This window comes from Rutidosis leptorrhynchoides, chromosome 1, assembly GCF_046630445.1.
Source record: "Rutidosis leptorrhynchoides isolate AG116_Rl617_1_P2 chromosome 1, CSIRO_AGI_Rlap_v1, whole genome shotgun sequence".
NCBI classification, from domain to species: Eukaryota; Viridiplantae; Streptophyta; class Magnoliopsida; order Asterales; family Asteraceae; genus Rutidosis; species Rutidosis leptorrhynchoides.
The window spans coordinates 40,958,027-40,973,720 of record NC_092333.1 but is presented as its reverse complement, the minus strand read 5'-3'; the positions used below and the strand labels follow the sequence as shown (position 1 = coordinate 40,973,720).

Genomic DNA, 15,694 nt, shown 5'->3' with positions numbered 1-15,694 from the left:
TGACATATTAATTGTGAATTTATATATCTCTCTGGTATTACCTACCCTTTAAAAAAATTCACATGTAATATTTTGTACAAGAGAATTTTTATTACAGCCTTTATGAAAATATATATATGTATATTTTCTGCAGATGTAACATAGATTTAATGAGTTAATATAATATTAAACTCATTTGATTTTCGGCTAGAACTAGGAATGAATAATCTCTAAAACATTAGAGATTACATAATCTTCGCGGAGTATTTCACTAATGTAGTCAATACTTCATTATTTATTCTTATTGACATTTCTTCGGTGAATGATGTTGATGTTTGTGGAGTTCTTGTGAATTTCGTAAAGCAAGAATGATGTTTTCCATAAAGTTTCGAGTACATCGAAGATGAAAGTGTAAAATCAAACATGTAATTGAATAATATACTTGGTTTATTATGAAATGGAATTCATTGAATTGAAACAGAGATTGTAGTTAACGATGGTTAAGTTGTTAACGACGGATGTACATCATAGCATATTAATATGAATTTAACCGAGTAGTATCTACCCTTTTTCAATTCATACATAATAGCTTAGTACGAAAAGATTTATTTTGATCTCAAAATTCATATATATATAAAATATACATATAATTTCTTCAGGGGGAATGAGTTAATACTTCATAACTCGTTGATACAATATACGCGTTGTTGATTTGTGATGATGTTGATGATTATGGAATTGGCGGAGCTTGTAGTGCTACAGGTTTTGCCTGTGTTGGTGATACTTATGGTGATGCTGGTGGTACTACCGATGGTACTTGTATAACAATTCTAGCTCGTAAACCACGCACCATTCTTGTCAGGGTTTCTACTCTTCCTTTTATCATTTCGGTCCACTCATCTGATTTATGGTTAAGACTGGAATAGATAATCTCTAAGACTTTAGAGATTACATAATCGCTGCAGAATATTTCTCCAATGAAGTTATGAATCAATACTTCTTCAGTTATTATTGTTGGTACTCCTTGGTATCTACGGTGTGTATGACGTTGATGCTCGAGGTATAGATTGTGACGTTGAGGTGTGGGATGTGAATGTTGTTGTTGATGGTGGTAATGGTACTGTTGATGTTGCTGATGGTGGTACTGTTGATGCCGGTGATGCTTATAGTGACCCGAAATTTTCCATGTTTATATATATATTAAATGAAATTGTTATTTACATGATTAAGTGTTTCCAACATGTTAAGCAATCAAACTTGTTAAGACTTGATTAATTAAAATAGGTTTCATATAGACAATTGACCACCCAAGTTGACCGGCGATTCACGAACGTTAAAACTTGTAAAAACTATATGATGACATATATATGGATATATATATATATATATATATATATATATATATATATATATATATATATATATATATATATATATATATATATATATAGTTAACATGATATTATGATAAGTAAACATATCATTAAGTATATTAACAATGAACTACATATGTAAAAACAAGACTACTAACTTAATGATTTTGAAACGAGACATATATGTAACGATTATCGTTGTAACGACATTTAATGTATATATATCATATTAAGATATATTAATACATCATGATATCATGATAATGTAATAATTTAACATCTCACTTGATTTAATAAACAATGGGTTAACAACATTTAACAAGATCGTTAACCTAAAGGTTTCAAAACAACACTTACATGTAACGACTAACGATGACTTAACAACTCAGTTAAAATGTATATACATGTAGTGTTTTAATATGTATTCATACACTTTTGAAAGACTTCAAGAAACTTATCAAAATACTTCTACTTAACAAAAATGCTTACAATTACATCCTCGTTCAGTTTCATCAACAATTCTACTCATATGCACCCGTATTCGTACTCGTACAATACACAACTTTTAGATGTATGTACTATTGGTATATACACTCCAATTATTAGCTCTTAGAAGCCCATGTGAGTCACCTAACACATGTGGGAACCATAATTTGGCAACTAGCATGAAATATCTCATAAAATTACAAAAATATGAGTAATCATTCATGACTTATTTACATGAAAACAAAATTACATATCCTTTATATCTAATCCATACACCAACGACCAAAAACACCTACAAACACTTTCATTCTTCAATTTTCTTCATCTAATTGATCTCTCGTAAGTTCTATCTTCAAGTTCTAAGTGTTCTTCATAAATTCTACAAGTTCTAGTTTCATAAAATCAAGAATACTTCCAAGTTTGCTAGCTTACTTCCAATCTTGTAGAGTGATCATCCAACCTCAAGAAATCTTTCTTATTTACAGCAAGATATCTTTCTAATACAAGGTAATACTCATATTCAAACTTTGATTCAATTTCTATAACTATAACAATCTTATTTCGAGTGGAAATCTTACTTGAACTTGTTTTCGTGTCATGATTCTGCTTCAAGAACTTTCAAGCCATCCAAGGATCCTTTGAAGCTAGATCCATTTTTCTTATTTCCAGTAGCTTTATCCAGAAAACTTGAGGTAGTAATGATGTTCATAACATCATTCGATTCATACATATAAAGCTATCTTATTCGAAGGTTTAAACTTGTAATCACTAGAACATAGTTTAGTTAATTCTAAACTTGTTCGCAAACAAAAGTTAATCCTTCTAACTTGACTTTTAAAATCAACTAAACACATATTCTATATCTATATGATATGCTAACTTAATGATTTAAAACCTGGAAACACGAAGAACACTGTAAAACCGGACATACGCCGTCGTAGTAACACCGCGGGCTGTTTTGGGTTAGTTAATTAAAAACTATGATAAACTTTGATTTAAAAGTTGTTCTTATGAGAAAATGATTTTTCTTATGAACATGAAACTATATCCAAAAATCATGATTAAACTCAAAGTGGAAGTATGTTCTCTAAAATGGTCATCTAGACGTCGTTCTTTCGACTGAAGTGACTACCTTTACAAAAATGACTTGTAACTTATATTTCCGACTATAAACCTATACTTTTTCTATTTAGATTCATAAAATAGAGTTCAATATGAAACCATAGCAATTTGATTCACTCAAAACGGATTTAAAATGAAGAAGTTATGGGTAAAATAAGATTGGATAATTTTTCTTGTTGTAGCAACGTGAAAATTGGTAACAAATCTATATTAATCATATCCTAGCTAACTTATATTGTATTATACATGTATTCTAATATATTATGTAATCTTAGAATAACATAGACATGTATGCAAATTTTTTGACATATCATATCGACCCATGTGTATATATTATTTGGAACAATCATAGACACTCTATATGCAGTAATGTGAGAGTTAGCTATACAGGGTTGAGGTTGATTCCAAAAATATATATACTTTGAGTTGTGATCTAGCTTGAGACGTGTATACACTGGGTCGTGGATTGATTCAAGATAATATATATCAATTTTTTCTGTACATCTAACGTTGGACAACTAGTTGTAGGTTACTAACGAGGACAGCTGACTTAATAAACTTAAAACATCAAAATGTATTAAAAGTGTTGTAAATATATTTTGAATATACTTTGATATATATGTACATATTTGTTATAGGTTCGTGAATCGACCAGTGGCCAAGTCTTACTTCCCGATGAAGTAAAAATCTGTGAAAGTGAGTTATAGTCCCACTTTTAAAATCTAATATTTTTGGGATGAGAATACATGCAGGTTTTATAAATGATTTACAAAATAGACACAAGTACGTGAAACTACATTCTATGGTTGAATTATCGAAATCGAATATGCCCCTTTTTATTAAGTCTGGTAATCTAAGAATTAGGGAACAGACACCCTAATTGACGCGAATCCTAAAGATAGATCTATTGGGCCTAACAAACCCCATCCAAAGTACCGGATGCTTTAGTACTTCGAAATTTATATCATATCCGAAGGGTGTCCCGAAATGATGGGGATATTTTTATATATGCATCTTGTTAATGTCGGTTACCGGGTGTTCACCATATGAATGATTTTTATCTCTATATATGGGATGTGTATTGAAATATGAAATCTTGTGGTCTATTGTTACGATTTGATATATATACGTTAAACCTATAACTCACCAACATTTTTGTTAACGTTTAAAGCATGTTTATTCTCAGGTGAATACTAAGAGCTTCCGCTGTTGCATACTAAAATAAGGACAAGATTTGGAGTCCATGTGTGTATGATATTGTGTAAAAACTGCATTCAAGAAACATATGTCGATGTAATATATTTCTATTGTAAACCATTATGTAATGGTCGTGTGTAAACAGTATATTTTAGATTATCATTATTTGATAATCTACGTAATGTTTTTTTTAAAAACCTTTATTGATAAAATAAAGGTTATGGTTGTTTTAAAAATGAATGCAGTCTTTGAAAAACGTCTCATATAGAGGTCAAAACCTCACAACGAAATCAATTAATATGGAACGTTTATAATCAATATGAACGGGACATTTCAATGCTGCTGGTGCTTGTAACCTTTGCACCATATTTTCCAAAGCCACTACCCGAGTGTGAAGCTCGTTGACTTCTTCTATTACATCAGGATGATTGTCGGTTCGGACGAGCGGATGAATAAGATCTAGAATTTGAGATAGTATATAATCTTGACGAGATACTCTGAAAATGAGAGAGAAAATGGTGTTTCGGACAGGTTCGCCGGTAAGTGCTTCTGGTTATTCGCCAAGAGGGAAATGTGGTGGATGGAAGGGATCACCTTCTTCTTGTCTCCAATGATTAAGTAGACTGCGAACCCATCCCCAATTCATCCAGAATTAATGATGGCTAATTGGTTGATTCATTCCAGTCACACTGGTTTCGGAGCTCGAGTGAAACTCCATATCAGAATCCGAGGGACTTGAACTAGTGGTGAGTTCCATTTCGTACGATTGAATAAAGGATTTGTTTGATATGAAATGATTTTCGACTATCAGATGGTATTCTAATTACATAGAATATCTATATATATATATATATATATATATATATATATATATATATATATATATATATATATATATATATATATATATATATATATATATATATATATATATATATATATATATATATATGAATAAAAGATTTCGTAGATTACGGAGAAACTTACGGAATATGTCAGGCAAAATTTACAATAACAGATACGCTAAAATATGATTTAGCAGATATACTAAGATATGAATTTTGTCTATACACCATTCATGCAATCAATGCAGTAAGATGTGCCTAGACTAAGAATGATAAGCAAGTAATTTCCGACAAGAAATGATAAGCAAAACTTTTGACATGTAGACATGGTCGAAGTCCAGACTCACTAATGCATCCTAACAACTATCAGTTAGACACACTAATGCAAGACCTGGTTCGCTAAGACCACCGCTCTGATACTAACTGAAATGACTCGTCCATATTACTATAAATGTGGTACGTTATTCATTGATTCCATAGTGAGGTATTTGACCTCTATATGATACGTTTTAGAAAATATTGCATTCGTTTCATAAAAAGCACACTATTATTATACATAATGCATGTTTTAAACAATTGGGCGATTATTTAAGGAATAATCCCCATAATACATCGGTTTTCAAATACTACACACGTGACATAACAGTCAAATATAATACATGATAAAGGTTTTATTGAATGCAACACTTTATTTAATTAAAAGCATGAGACTCCATGCACGGCTTTCTCAGATAATGCAACAGCAGAAGACTTTCTTAAGGACCTGAGAATAAACATGCTTAAATAGTCAACACAAAGGTTGGTGAGATATATAGGTTTAGCATCGATATAAATATAGACCACAAGATTTCATAGTTATAAATATATGTACACTCGCAAGTGTATAAAAGTATTCTATAAGTTGTTGAGCGCTTCGGTAACCATACTTAACCATTAATGTAGCATGTTCCCTTTATTATGAAATCTCCCTACACTGTACCAAGTGTAGTAAAAACGAAGTACTATGCAATCGTTTACGATACTAGAGCAACTAGCCCGGTTGGGGTTGTCAAACCCGATAGATCTATCAATAGGATTCACGCTTACATGTTCTTACAACATGTATATATTAGTTACCAAGATATTAGGAAAGATATGCAATGTGGTACAACTCAACGTAGAATATATTTTAAGTACTTGTATCCATGGCATAAAACATAAAATGCATGTATTCTCATCCCAAAATATTTTTAGAGTTTAAAAATGGGACTATATACTCACGGTAGTAAAAGTATATTAATAATAAGTTTTCAACTTATTAAAAATATGGTCGTCATCCTTGGATTCACGAACCTGTAACAAAATGTAATACAACTATTATTCATATCATATCTTCAATCACATGTGATATATATATATATATATATATATATATATATATATATATATATATATATATATATATATATATATATATATATATATATATATATCAAAATGTAATACAACTATTATTCATATCATATCTTCAATCACATGTGATTGTTTAAGTTCATACTTTCAATCACGCGTGATTGTTTAAGTTTATATTTTCAATCACGTGTGATTGTTTAAGTTGTCAAGTTAGCAGTCCAATGTTAGTAGTCCACAATTAGTAGTCCACAGTTAGTAGTACATAGTATACACGTGTTGTATAAGACTCAATCATGACCCACAATACCGCTATTGTAGTTACACGTATTGTGTATGTGGTGTCTTTTGATTTATCCGACGTATTGTGTAACCATGACATGTTAGAATACATGTATAATACAAGAAAAGTTAGCTAGGATATGGTTAGTATAGATTCTAATGAATTAATCCCGTAATCAAATTATCCATTTCAAACCAATACTGTTTTGCCCATAATTTCTTCGTTATAAATCCGTTTTGAGTGAATCAACTTGCTATGGTTTCATAACGAATTGTAATTTATGAAACTAAACTGAAAAAGTGGTGGTTTATAGTCGGAGTTACAAGTTATAATCCATATTTGAAAGAGATAGTCATTTCCATCAAAAGAACGACATCTTGATGACCATTTTGAAAAACATACTTCAATTTTGAGTTTAACCATGATTTTTGGATAAAGTATCATGATCATATGAAATATCATTTTCCCAGAAGAACAACTTTTAAATTAAAGATTATGATAGTTTTTAATTATCAAACCCAAAACAGCCCCCAGTTTTACTACGACGGCGTATGTCCGGTTTTACGGTGTTCTTCGTGTTTCCAAGTTCTAACTCATTAACTTAGTATATCATATAGATATAAAACATGTGTTAAGTTATTTTTTAAAGTCAAGTTAGATGAATTAACTTTATTTGCAAACAAGTTTAGAATTAACTAAACTATGTTCTAGTTTATAAACTCTTATATATATAGCAATAGACATATGAATTGAACAAGAGTTGAAGTAGAGTTTTTACCTCAAGTTTAGAATGTAAAGTTGCTGAAAAGAAGTAGTAGAAAAAAACTTGAGAGAGTTCTTGCAAGTGTGTGTGAAAATTGGAAGTAAAATTTGGAAAATGAATGTGTAAAAATGAGTTAGAAATGGTGCTTATTTATAGACTTGAAAATTTAGTTTTTAGTGAAAATATCTAAGATAAGTTAAAATGTATTAAGTCATGGATGACTTATTAAATTGATTAGGTCATGGATGACATATTACACAAATAATTGCAGATTTTTATTGGTATATACCAATAGTAAATACTTCTAGAAGCTATGTATAATACGTGTAAAAATACCGTATGAATGCGAGTAGAATTCTTGAGAAAATTGAAAGAAAATACTAGTATAGCTATCCTTTATATGTATTGGTATATTATAAAGTGTATTTAATATTTGTAATGATGTATTTACACTCGTAATACATTATATGTAAATACATTTTAACATAAGTTAATTACGTCGTTTAAATAGTAACATATATATTGTTCAAAAACTCTTTAAAATAGTAGTATGAAAATATATATATAATACTTTGTTAATATACTTAATGAGACATTTAATTATCATATTTTCAAGTTAAATATATATATATATATATATATATATATATATATACACACACACACACACACACACATATATAATTAATACAAGTTATGACGTTTGTAAATCGTAAGAATAAAAGGGTGGTCAACTGCTTATGTAAAATTCTTTTCGGAGGTTCAAGACTTATTAAAATTCATTGCTTATTAAGTCGAAATTATTAAATCATGTAAATAGTATAATCAAGTAGTAGGAAAAATCCGGGTCGTTTTACAAATAATTGTTCGTGAATCGTCAAGAGCAGTCGATGGGTAAATGAATACATGAACACAGTTCAAATTTTTTGAGATTTCAACATTACAGACTTTGCTTATCGTGTCGGAAACATATAAAGATCAAGTTTTAATTTGGTCAGAAATTTCTGGGTTATCACAAATGTCAATAGCCCACTTGTGAAATGGCCATGGCAAATTGACAGGAATCATATCATGCCTTGGCATCCGATTCTGCGGAGCATGTCTTTGACAGCTTTTACAACGCTTAACAATCTTTGCAACATCGTGATATAGGGATGGCCAAAAGTAACACATCCGCATAATTTTTGCCGCGGTAGTTTTATAGCCTGAATACAATGCACAAGAACCGTTATGCACTTCATCAATGATCATTTCTGCTTCAATTGGGCCCACACATCGCATCATTGGATCACAATATGATTTACGATATAAAATGTCATTTTGAATGATATACATTGGTGCTCGCTCTCTTACTAAGTGAGCCTCGCGCTTATCACTTGGCAAAATATCACTGCGGATATATTGCAGGATTGGTTCCATCCAATTTGGCTGTTCTTCTACAACAGACGCCACCATTAAATCATTATCTATTGACTTGCTTGGAAATTCTTCAACCCAAACTTGTTTTTGAAAGTGGGAGAACGTTAGAGCGGCCAGCTTACTCAAAGCATCCGCCTTCTTATTTTGACTTCTTGGCACTTGCGCGAGTTCAAAATGCTCAAACCGCTCTGCCAATTCTTTCAATAACTGCAAATATTTCTGCATTGAAGAATCATGTGTTTCGAAAGAGCCATTAAACTGATTTGCTACTAATTGCGAATCTGTAAATGCCCGCAACTTAGTGATATTCATTTTTCGCGCAATATTTAAACCAGCAAGTAACGCTTCATATTCCGCTTCATTATTTGTCACATCAAAATTAAAACGCAATGCGTACGTATGCTCTTCACCACCTGGGCTTTCCAAAACCACACCCGCACCTGCACCCTCTGCACATGAAGCTCCATCAGTAAACAAATCTCAAGTTTCGCCGACTACCGGTTTAAACATTGTTCACTCATTAATCACCTCCAACTCCCCAGTCATTTCAGCGAGATAATTCGCCAAAACCTGGCCCTTTACAGCGCTGCGCGGAAGGTAAGAAATTTGATAAGCACCTAACTCTACTGCCCACAACGCGAGTCTACCAGATATCTCTAGTTTTGTTAAGACTTGCTTGACCGGCATATTAGTTAACACGTGCACTGGATGCCCTTGAAAATATCTTCTTAACCTTCGCGATGTTAATATGAGCGCATACACAAACTTTTCAATCGGCGCATAGTTTATTTCACTTCCTGTAAGAGCTTTACTGACAAAATACACATGTTTTTGTATTTTATCCCTTTCCGCAATTAAAACTGAACCAAAAGCTTCATTTGCTACTGATATATAAAGGTAAAGAATTTCATCATCAATTGGCGCTGTTAACGTAGGCAAAGTTTTCAAGAACTTCTTCATTTCTTGAAACACGGTTTCTGCTTCGCTTGTCCAAACAAATCTTTTTTGTTTCAAGCATCCTTTTAAGGTTTTAAAAAATGGCAATTGCCTTTCAGCGGCTTTAGACAAGAAGCGCGTTAATGCGGTTAACTTTCTCGTTAGACTTTGCACTTCCTTAACAGTTTTTGGTGCTGTCATATTTTCAATAGCCGCAATTTTCTTTGGATTAGCTTGAATACCTTGTTCTGTAACAAGATATCCCAAAAACTTTCCCTTAGTTTCGCCAAAACTACACTTTAGCAGATTAAGCTTCATGTTTATCCTTCGCAATGTGTTAAATGTTTCGCGCATATCTTCAATGATTCGCTCTTGTGTTGTACTTTTGATTACTAAATCATCTACATAAGCCTCAAGACTACACCCAATTTGTTTTTCGAACACGGTGTCAATCAAACGTTGATACGTCGCACCCGCATTGATTAAACCAAAAGGCATCATTATATAAGAAAATATGCCTTTGCCCGTATGAAAAGTGGTTTTATCTGCATCTTCTTTAGCCATTGGGATCTGATGATAACCCCTTGCCGCATCCAAAATATATTTATATGGAAAAGCATGCAAAGATTCTACTTTCAAATCAATTTCTGGAAGTGGATAGTTATCCTTAGGGCACACTTTATTTAAATCCTTGAAATCAATACACATTCTCCATGAACCATCAGGCTTTTTCACCAAAACTGGATTCACAATCCATGATTGGTATTGAACTTCACGTAAAATTTCAGCTCTCACTAATTTTGTTACCTCTTCGCATAGCCACTTCATGCGATCTGGGGCCATGCCTCTATGCTTCTGCACTACAGGTTTTAAAGCTGGATTTACATTAAGTCTGTGTTTCGCAATATGACGCGGAACACCAGTCATATCATTTTCACACCAAGCAAAAACATCCATATACTGCACAAGTAACTGCACAATTTGCATCCTAGTATCCACACTAACATTGCATCCCACTTTAATTTTTTGCTCGGGATATGCAGGATTAATCATTACCATGTTGTCCGTGGCATCAGTGGTTTCTTGCCCTGCACTTTTTACATTAACAGCCGTACAGATGGACAAGATGCTCATTAAACTTATTGTCGCGACACCTTTATGTGTTGCAAATTTAATCATGCCATGAATTGTAGATGGGATAATTCCGAATTTACCTAAGGCAGTTCTGCCTAACAACATGTTATAGCGAGATGAGGTTCGTATAACATAGAAATCTAGCCGCGCTCGGCGCACTAATGAAGTGACCCGTCCTAATCCACCTGGACGAAGTCTTCAACGGCTGGTCCCATTGCGAGGTACTGACCTCTATATGCCATGAACGACTCCATGTAATATCTCTAAAATGAGCAAATGCACAGCGGAAGATTTCTTTCAGACCTGAGAATAAACATGTTTTAAAAATGTCAACCAAAAGGTTGGTGAGTTCATAGGTTTATCATAAATAGTAAAATTCATAATTTTGATAGACCACAAGATTTAAATTCAGTACACCTATCTCGTGTACGAAACCATTTTTCATAATGCTTGGCAGAGTAGGTTCGTATACTTTTCTCCCCCGTAGGTTGCCTCGCAATTTTTAAATAACCGTACACATATCTCGTGTACAAAATATAATACACATAACCTGTGTATAAAAGTCATTCTCTCGATACATAACATTCACTTTGCTTTCATCTCTTGGCTTGGTAACCGACCTTAACATATAATGCGCATCAATAATATCCCCAAAACAGAACATCTCGTCTGTATAATATATAAACTTCGAAGTACTAAACACCACGCCCACTAGCCCTTCCGTCTAGTGAATATTCTGGGTGGGGTGTTAAACCCGGTAGCTACCTTTAGGATTCGTGTGAATTAGGGCCATACCCATTTCTAATTCTTAGGTTACCAAGCAATAATAATCAGGGGAAAAATATTCACAACAATTAGTGGCAATTATCACGTCCAACTAATTCAATAATAATCCACAGAACTTCTGTCTGCATAATAATTCATTCGAAGAATGTTTTGCTTGTGTCATATCGCGTCAAACATTTATAAAAGCATTTCATGTATTCTCAGTTCAAAATATATATCAAAAGCGTTTAATAAAGCAGTTATAAAAACAGCGCATGTATTCTCAGTCCCAAAAATATAAAGAGTAAAAGGAAATCAAATAAACTCACGATACGATATTTTGTAGTAAAAATATGCATACGACGGAACTGAACAAGGCAAGGTTGGCCTCGGATTCACGAACCTATATCATGTATATATATTAACACATATAATCACATAATTTCTTCTATATAATATTTATATATACTTTAAATGTTGTAGTTATATATATATATATATATATATATATATATACACTTTATATCTTCAGTTATATTTTACATATAGTTATTTTGTAAAATAATCAATATTCATACATATATATATATATATATATATATATATATATATATATATATATATATATATATATATATATATATATATATATATATATATATATATATATATATATATATTTATAATTGGTATTATATCAAAAATCAATAACTTGTTAAATGTAATATCTATATAATTAATGTTAATAATAATAGTTATAGTTATAATAATAATAATTTTACTAATGAGGATAACAATAATAATAATAATAAATATAATGATAATAATAATAATAATAATAATAATAATAATAATAATAATAATAATAATAATAATAATAGTAATAATAATAATAATAATAATAATAATAATAATAATAATAATAATAATAATAATGTTAATAATGATATTATGAATGATAATACTTAAAATGATAATTTTAATAAAAATATTTTTGTTAATAGTAATAATTTGAAAAATGATAATTTTTTATGATAATACTAATAATAATATTAATAATACTACTAATACTAATATCTATGATAATAATAATAAAAATAATAATAAGTAAAATAAGGATGGCTACCTCATAAAATAGGCCTTTAGAAAAATTAATGCCCATGCCCGAGCTCGAACCCGCGACCTCTTGCTTACCCAAAACACCCCTAACCATTGAACTGTTTTGATCTTTCTGATAATATTTGGATCGTAAATATTTTTAACCCATTACATATGGTTTCTATTTTTCTCCTTCTTCTTCCCAAAAATCAAATCGACATCATCATCAATTAATTATCATCATAGCTCTAACCATATCATCATCATATTCGCGTTTTACCATCATCATAATGAATGATCGTCATCATCATCTTATAATATTATCACGATCATCATCTTAATACAACCCGTTCCTCATTATCGTCCTAATAACCCTCATAATCACCTTACGGCTATAATATCATTGTTATCCCTAATATACGTACACAATCATCATCGAAATCGGTTTTTCTCAGCTTAATACATCACCTTCATGATCATCTTTATCACTAATAATATCGTTATAATCATAACAATAATCCTTCTCAATAGTCGATCATAATTACAATCATGATTTAGCATCTTATCGACCCTTCATTATATCTATATCATCATCTTAATCTATTACATCATCTTCGGTTAATATAGTATCAGGAACAAATGACTCGTAGCAATAAAATAGAAGTAGAAATGAGGGTGTCTGGTTTTGTTATACATCGACTCAGAAACAGGAACGGGCTATATGCCAGCCCAACAAAAACAACCTTAACAGTTCTCAGCCCAATAGAATAATAAATTTCTGGCCCAACAGAGAAATAATGCGGTGGCCCAACATACATCATGTATCCAGTCGATTTTTGCTATCACAAGGGGTTTTGGAGTTTTGTTATTCCACCGAATAGGAATTAAATGAGATTTCAATTTGGGTGTTGTCGGCCAGGGAAAGAAAAAGAAGTATTCGCATGCTAGTTTATTTTATTTTTTTTATAAGTAAACTTTACACATCACCAATTCACTAACGGTACTCATCATATTTCATTATCACGTGTCCATTAAAAAGAAAAATGGGTGTCGGTTTCATTATACTTTCCCACTGTAATCCCACTAGCAAAAAGAAATTGAAAGTGGGGTAATCATAATTGATAAATGTCGACCACAAAGCAATAAAAACACCCCTTTTGCTATTTAAAAATCGATAGCATATAATGAAGATAGTTGGTTCTAATATATAATAATTGTGTTGGTTATTCAATGGTTTGTGGTTTGTTGGCCATCGTACAGAAACACAAAGAAGTACAGTAGGTTTATGTTTATTCAATGGTGATAGTGTTCGTGGTGGTATTGATGGTTTACGAAGAAGAAAAAGAAGAATGTGGAGAGAGAGAGAGAGGAGAGAGAGAGAGAAACAATGAAGGAGGTTGCGGTGGTTTGTGGCGGTTTTGAGATAAAGGTGTCCATGCGTGTGTGTACGTGTAAACCGAACAGTAGTAGTAAACAAAAGGGTGTTCGAAAGGAAATAGAAACGGCAACAGAAGACAGTGGAACAATCGTTGATGTATTGGTGATTTTATGTGGCGGTTAAATGGAGGAATAAAGGTGGTTCATTTGGTTGTCAAAACGGGAGAAAATAGTTGTTGATAGTTGGTTTGTCGATGGTGATCAAGGTTCGATTAAACAACATTAAAGAGAATTAAAATTTGATGTTTGTGTTGGAGTGGTTCTCGGTTCCCCAAGAGATTGTAGTCGAGTATGTATATATAATGTGTAAGTGTATGATATATACAGCACATGATTCGATTACAGTTTGTTTTGTAACTTTGATTGGGTCGACAGAAGAATCAATCAGGTACATTAATATATCTTTTTCATATAGCAAATTATTGTTTTTATGGATACAGAGTTTTTAACTTTACTTCTACTCTTGCAAATTGTTGTCTGTAGTAAAGATTGTGGTCGACAGATGATATTCGATCAGGAGATTTTTAATTAATAAACAATTTAAAAGCAGATTTAGATATTCCATATTGGTATGACTTGAATGAGATGTGTAAAAGATTGGAGATAGGAACAAAAATGAAGGAGAAAAAGAAAAAAAAATATAAAGCTCGATTGTGATTGCTAACAGAATGGAATAATTCAGTCCTTATAATTTGTATTTATCTGAATTTGATATCTATCAGATTGATCCAGGTGAAGCGAAAGTGAATTAGATGGCCACTGAATTTGTGTTTACTGGCTTTGTGACGACCCAAAAATTTCCGATCAAATTTAAACTTAATATTTATATGTTTCCGACACGATAAGCAAAGTCTGTAATGTTGAGTCTCGAAAACTTTGGAACAGTTTACATGAATACATTTGCCCTTTTACCATTCCCGATAATTCACGAACAATTATGTGTAAATAAAAATAAAAATATAAATATAAATATATATATATATATATATATATATATATATATATATATATATATATATATATATATATATATATAAATTAATATAAATAAATATAAGTATACAGATAACATTTTTTTTAATTAAAAAAAAGTACGCTTAATTAATTGAAACTAAGAATGAAAAATAATAAATAGAATAATAAAGATATTATTAAAGATGAATATATATATATATATATATATATATATATATATATATGATATGAATCTATATATGAATCCTTTTAATAATTATTATATAATAATATTTATAAAACATATAAATATTACCTATTCAGTAAATGTCATCTTAAAATATTACATAAATAATAAATGGTATCATAACAAATTTAATTGTAAAGTTGAATATAATTACATTAATACTATTATCATTACTTTTATTATTGTTAACATCGATAATTGTAATATTAATTTTATTATTTTTAATATAAAATATGTATATATATATATATATATATATATATATAT

General features: G+C 30.8%; 1 protein-coding gene across 1 annotated transcript; it reads right to left on the bottom strand.

Annotated features, from left to right (window-relative positions):
* Positions 1-8,635: 8,635 nt before the first annotated feature.
* LOC139862437 (uncharacterized) lies at positions 8,636-10,719 on the bottom strand. The gene is made up of 5 exons (XM_071851076.1): positions 10,311-10,719; positions 9,651-10,034; positions 9,385-9,569; positions 8,771-9,303; positions 8,636-8,642 (listed from the first exon to the last, which is right to left on the bottom strand). Exons 1-5 carry the CDS (start codon positions 10,717-10,719, stop codon positions 8,636-8,638), a joined length of 1,518 nt encoding a protein of 505 aa, XP_071707177.1.
* Between the last annotated feature and the right edge of the window lie 4,975 nt (positions 10,720-15,694).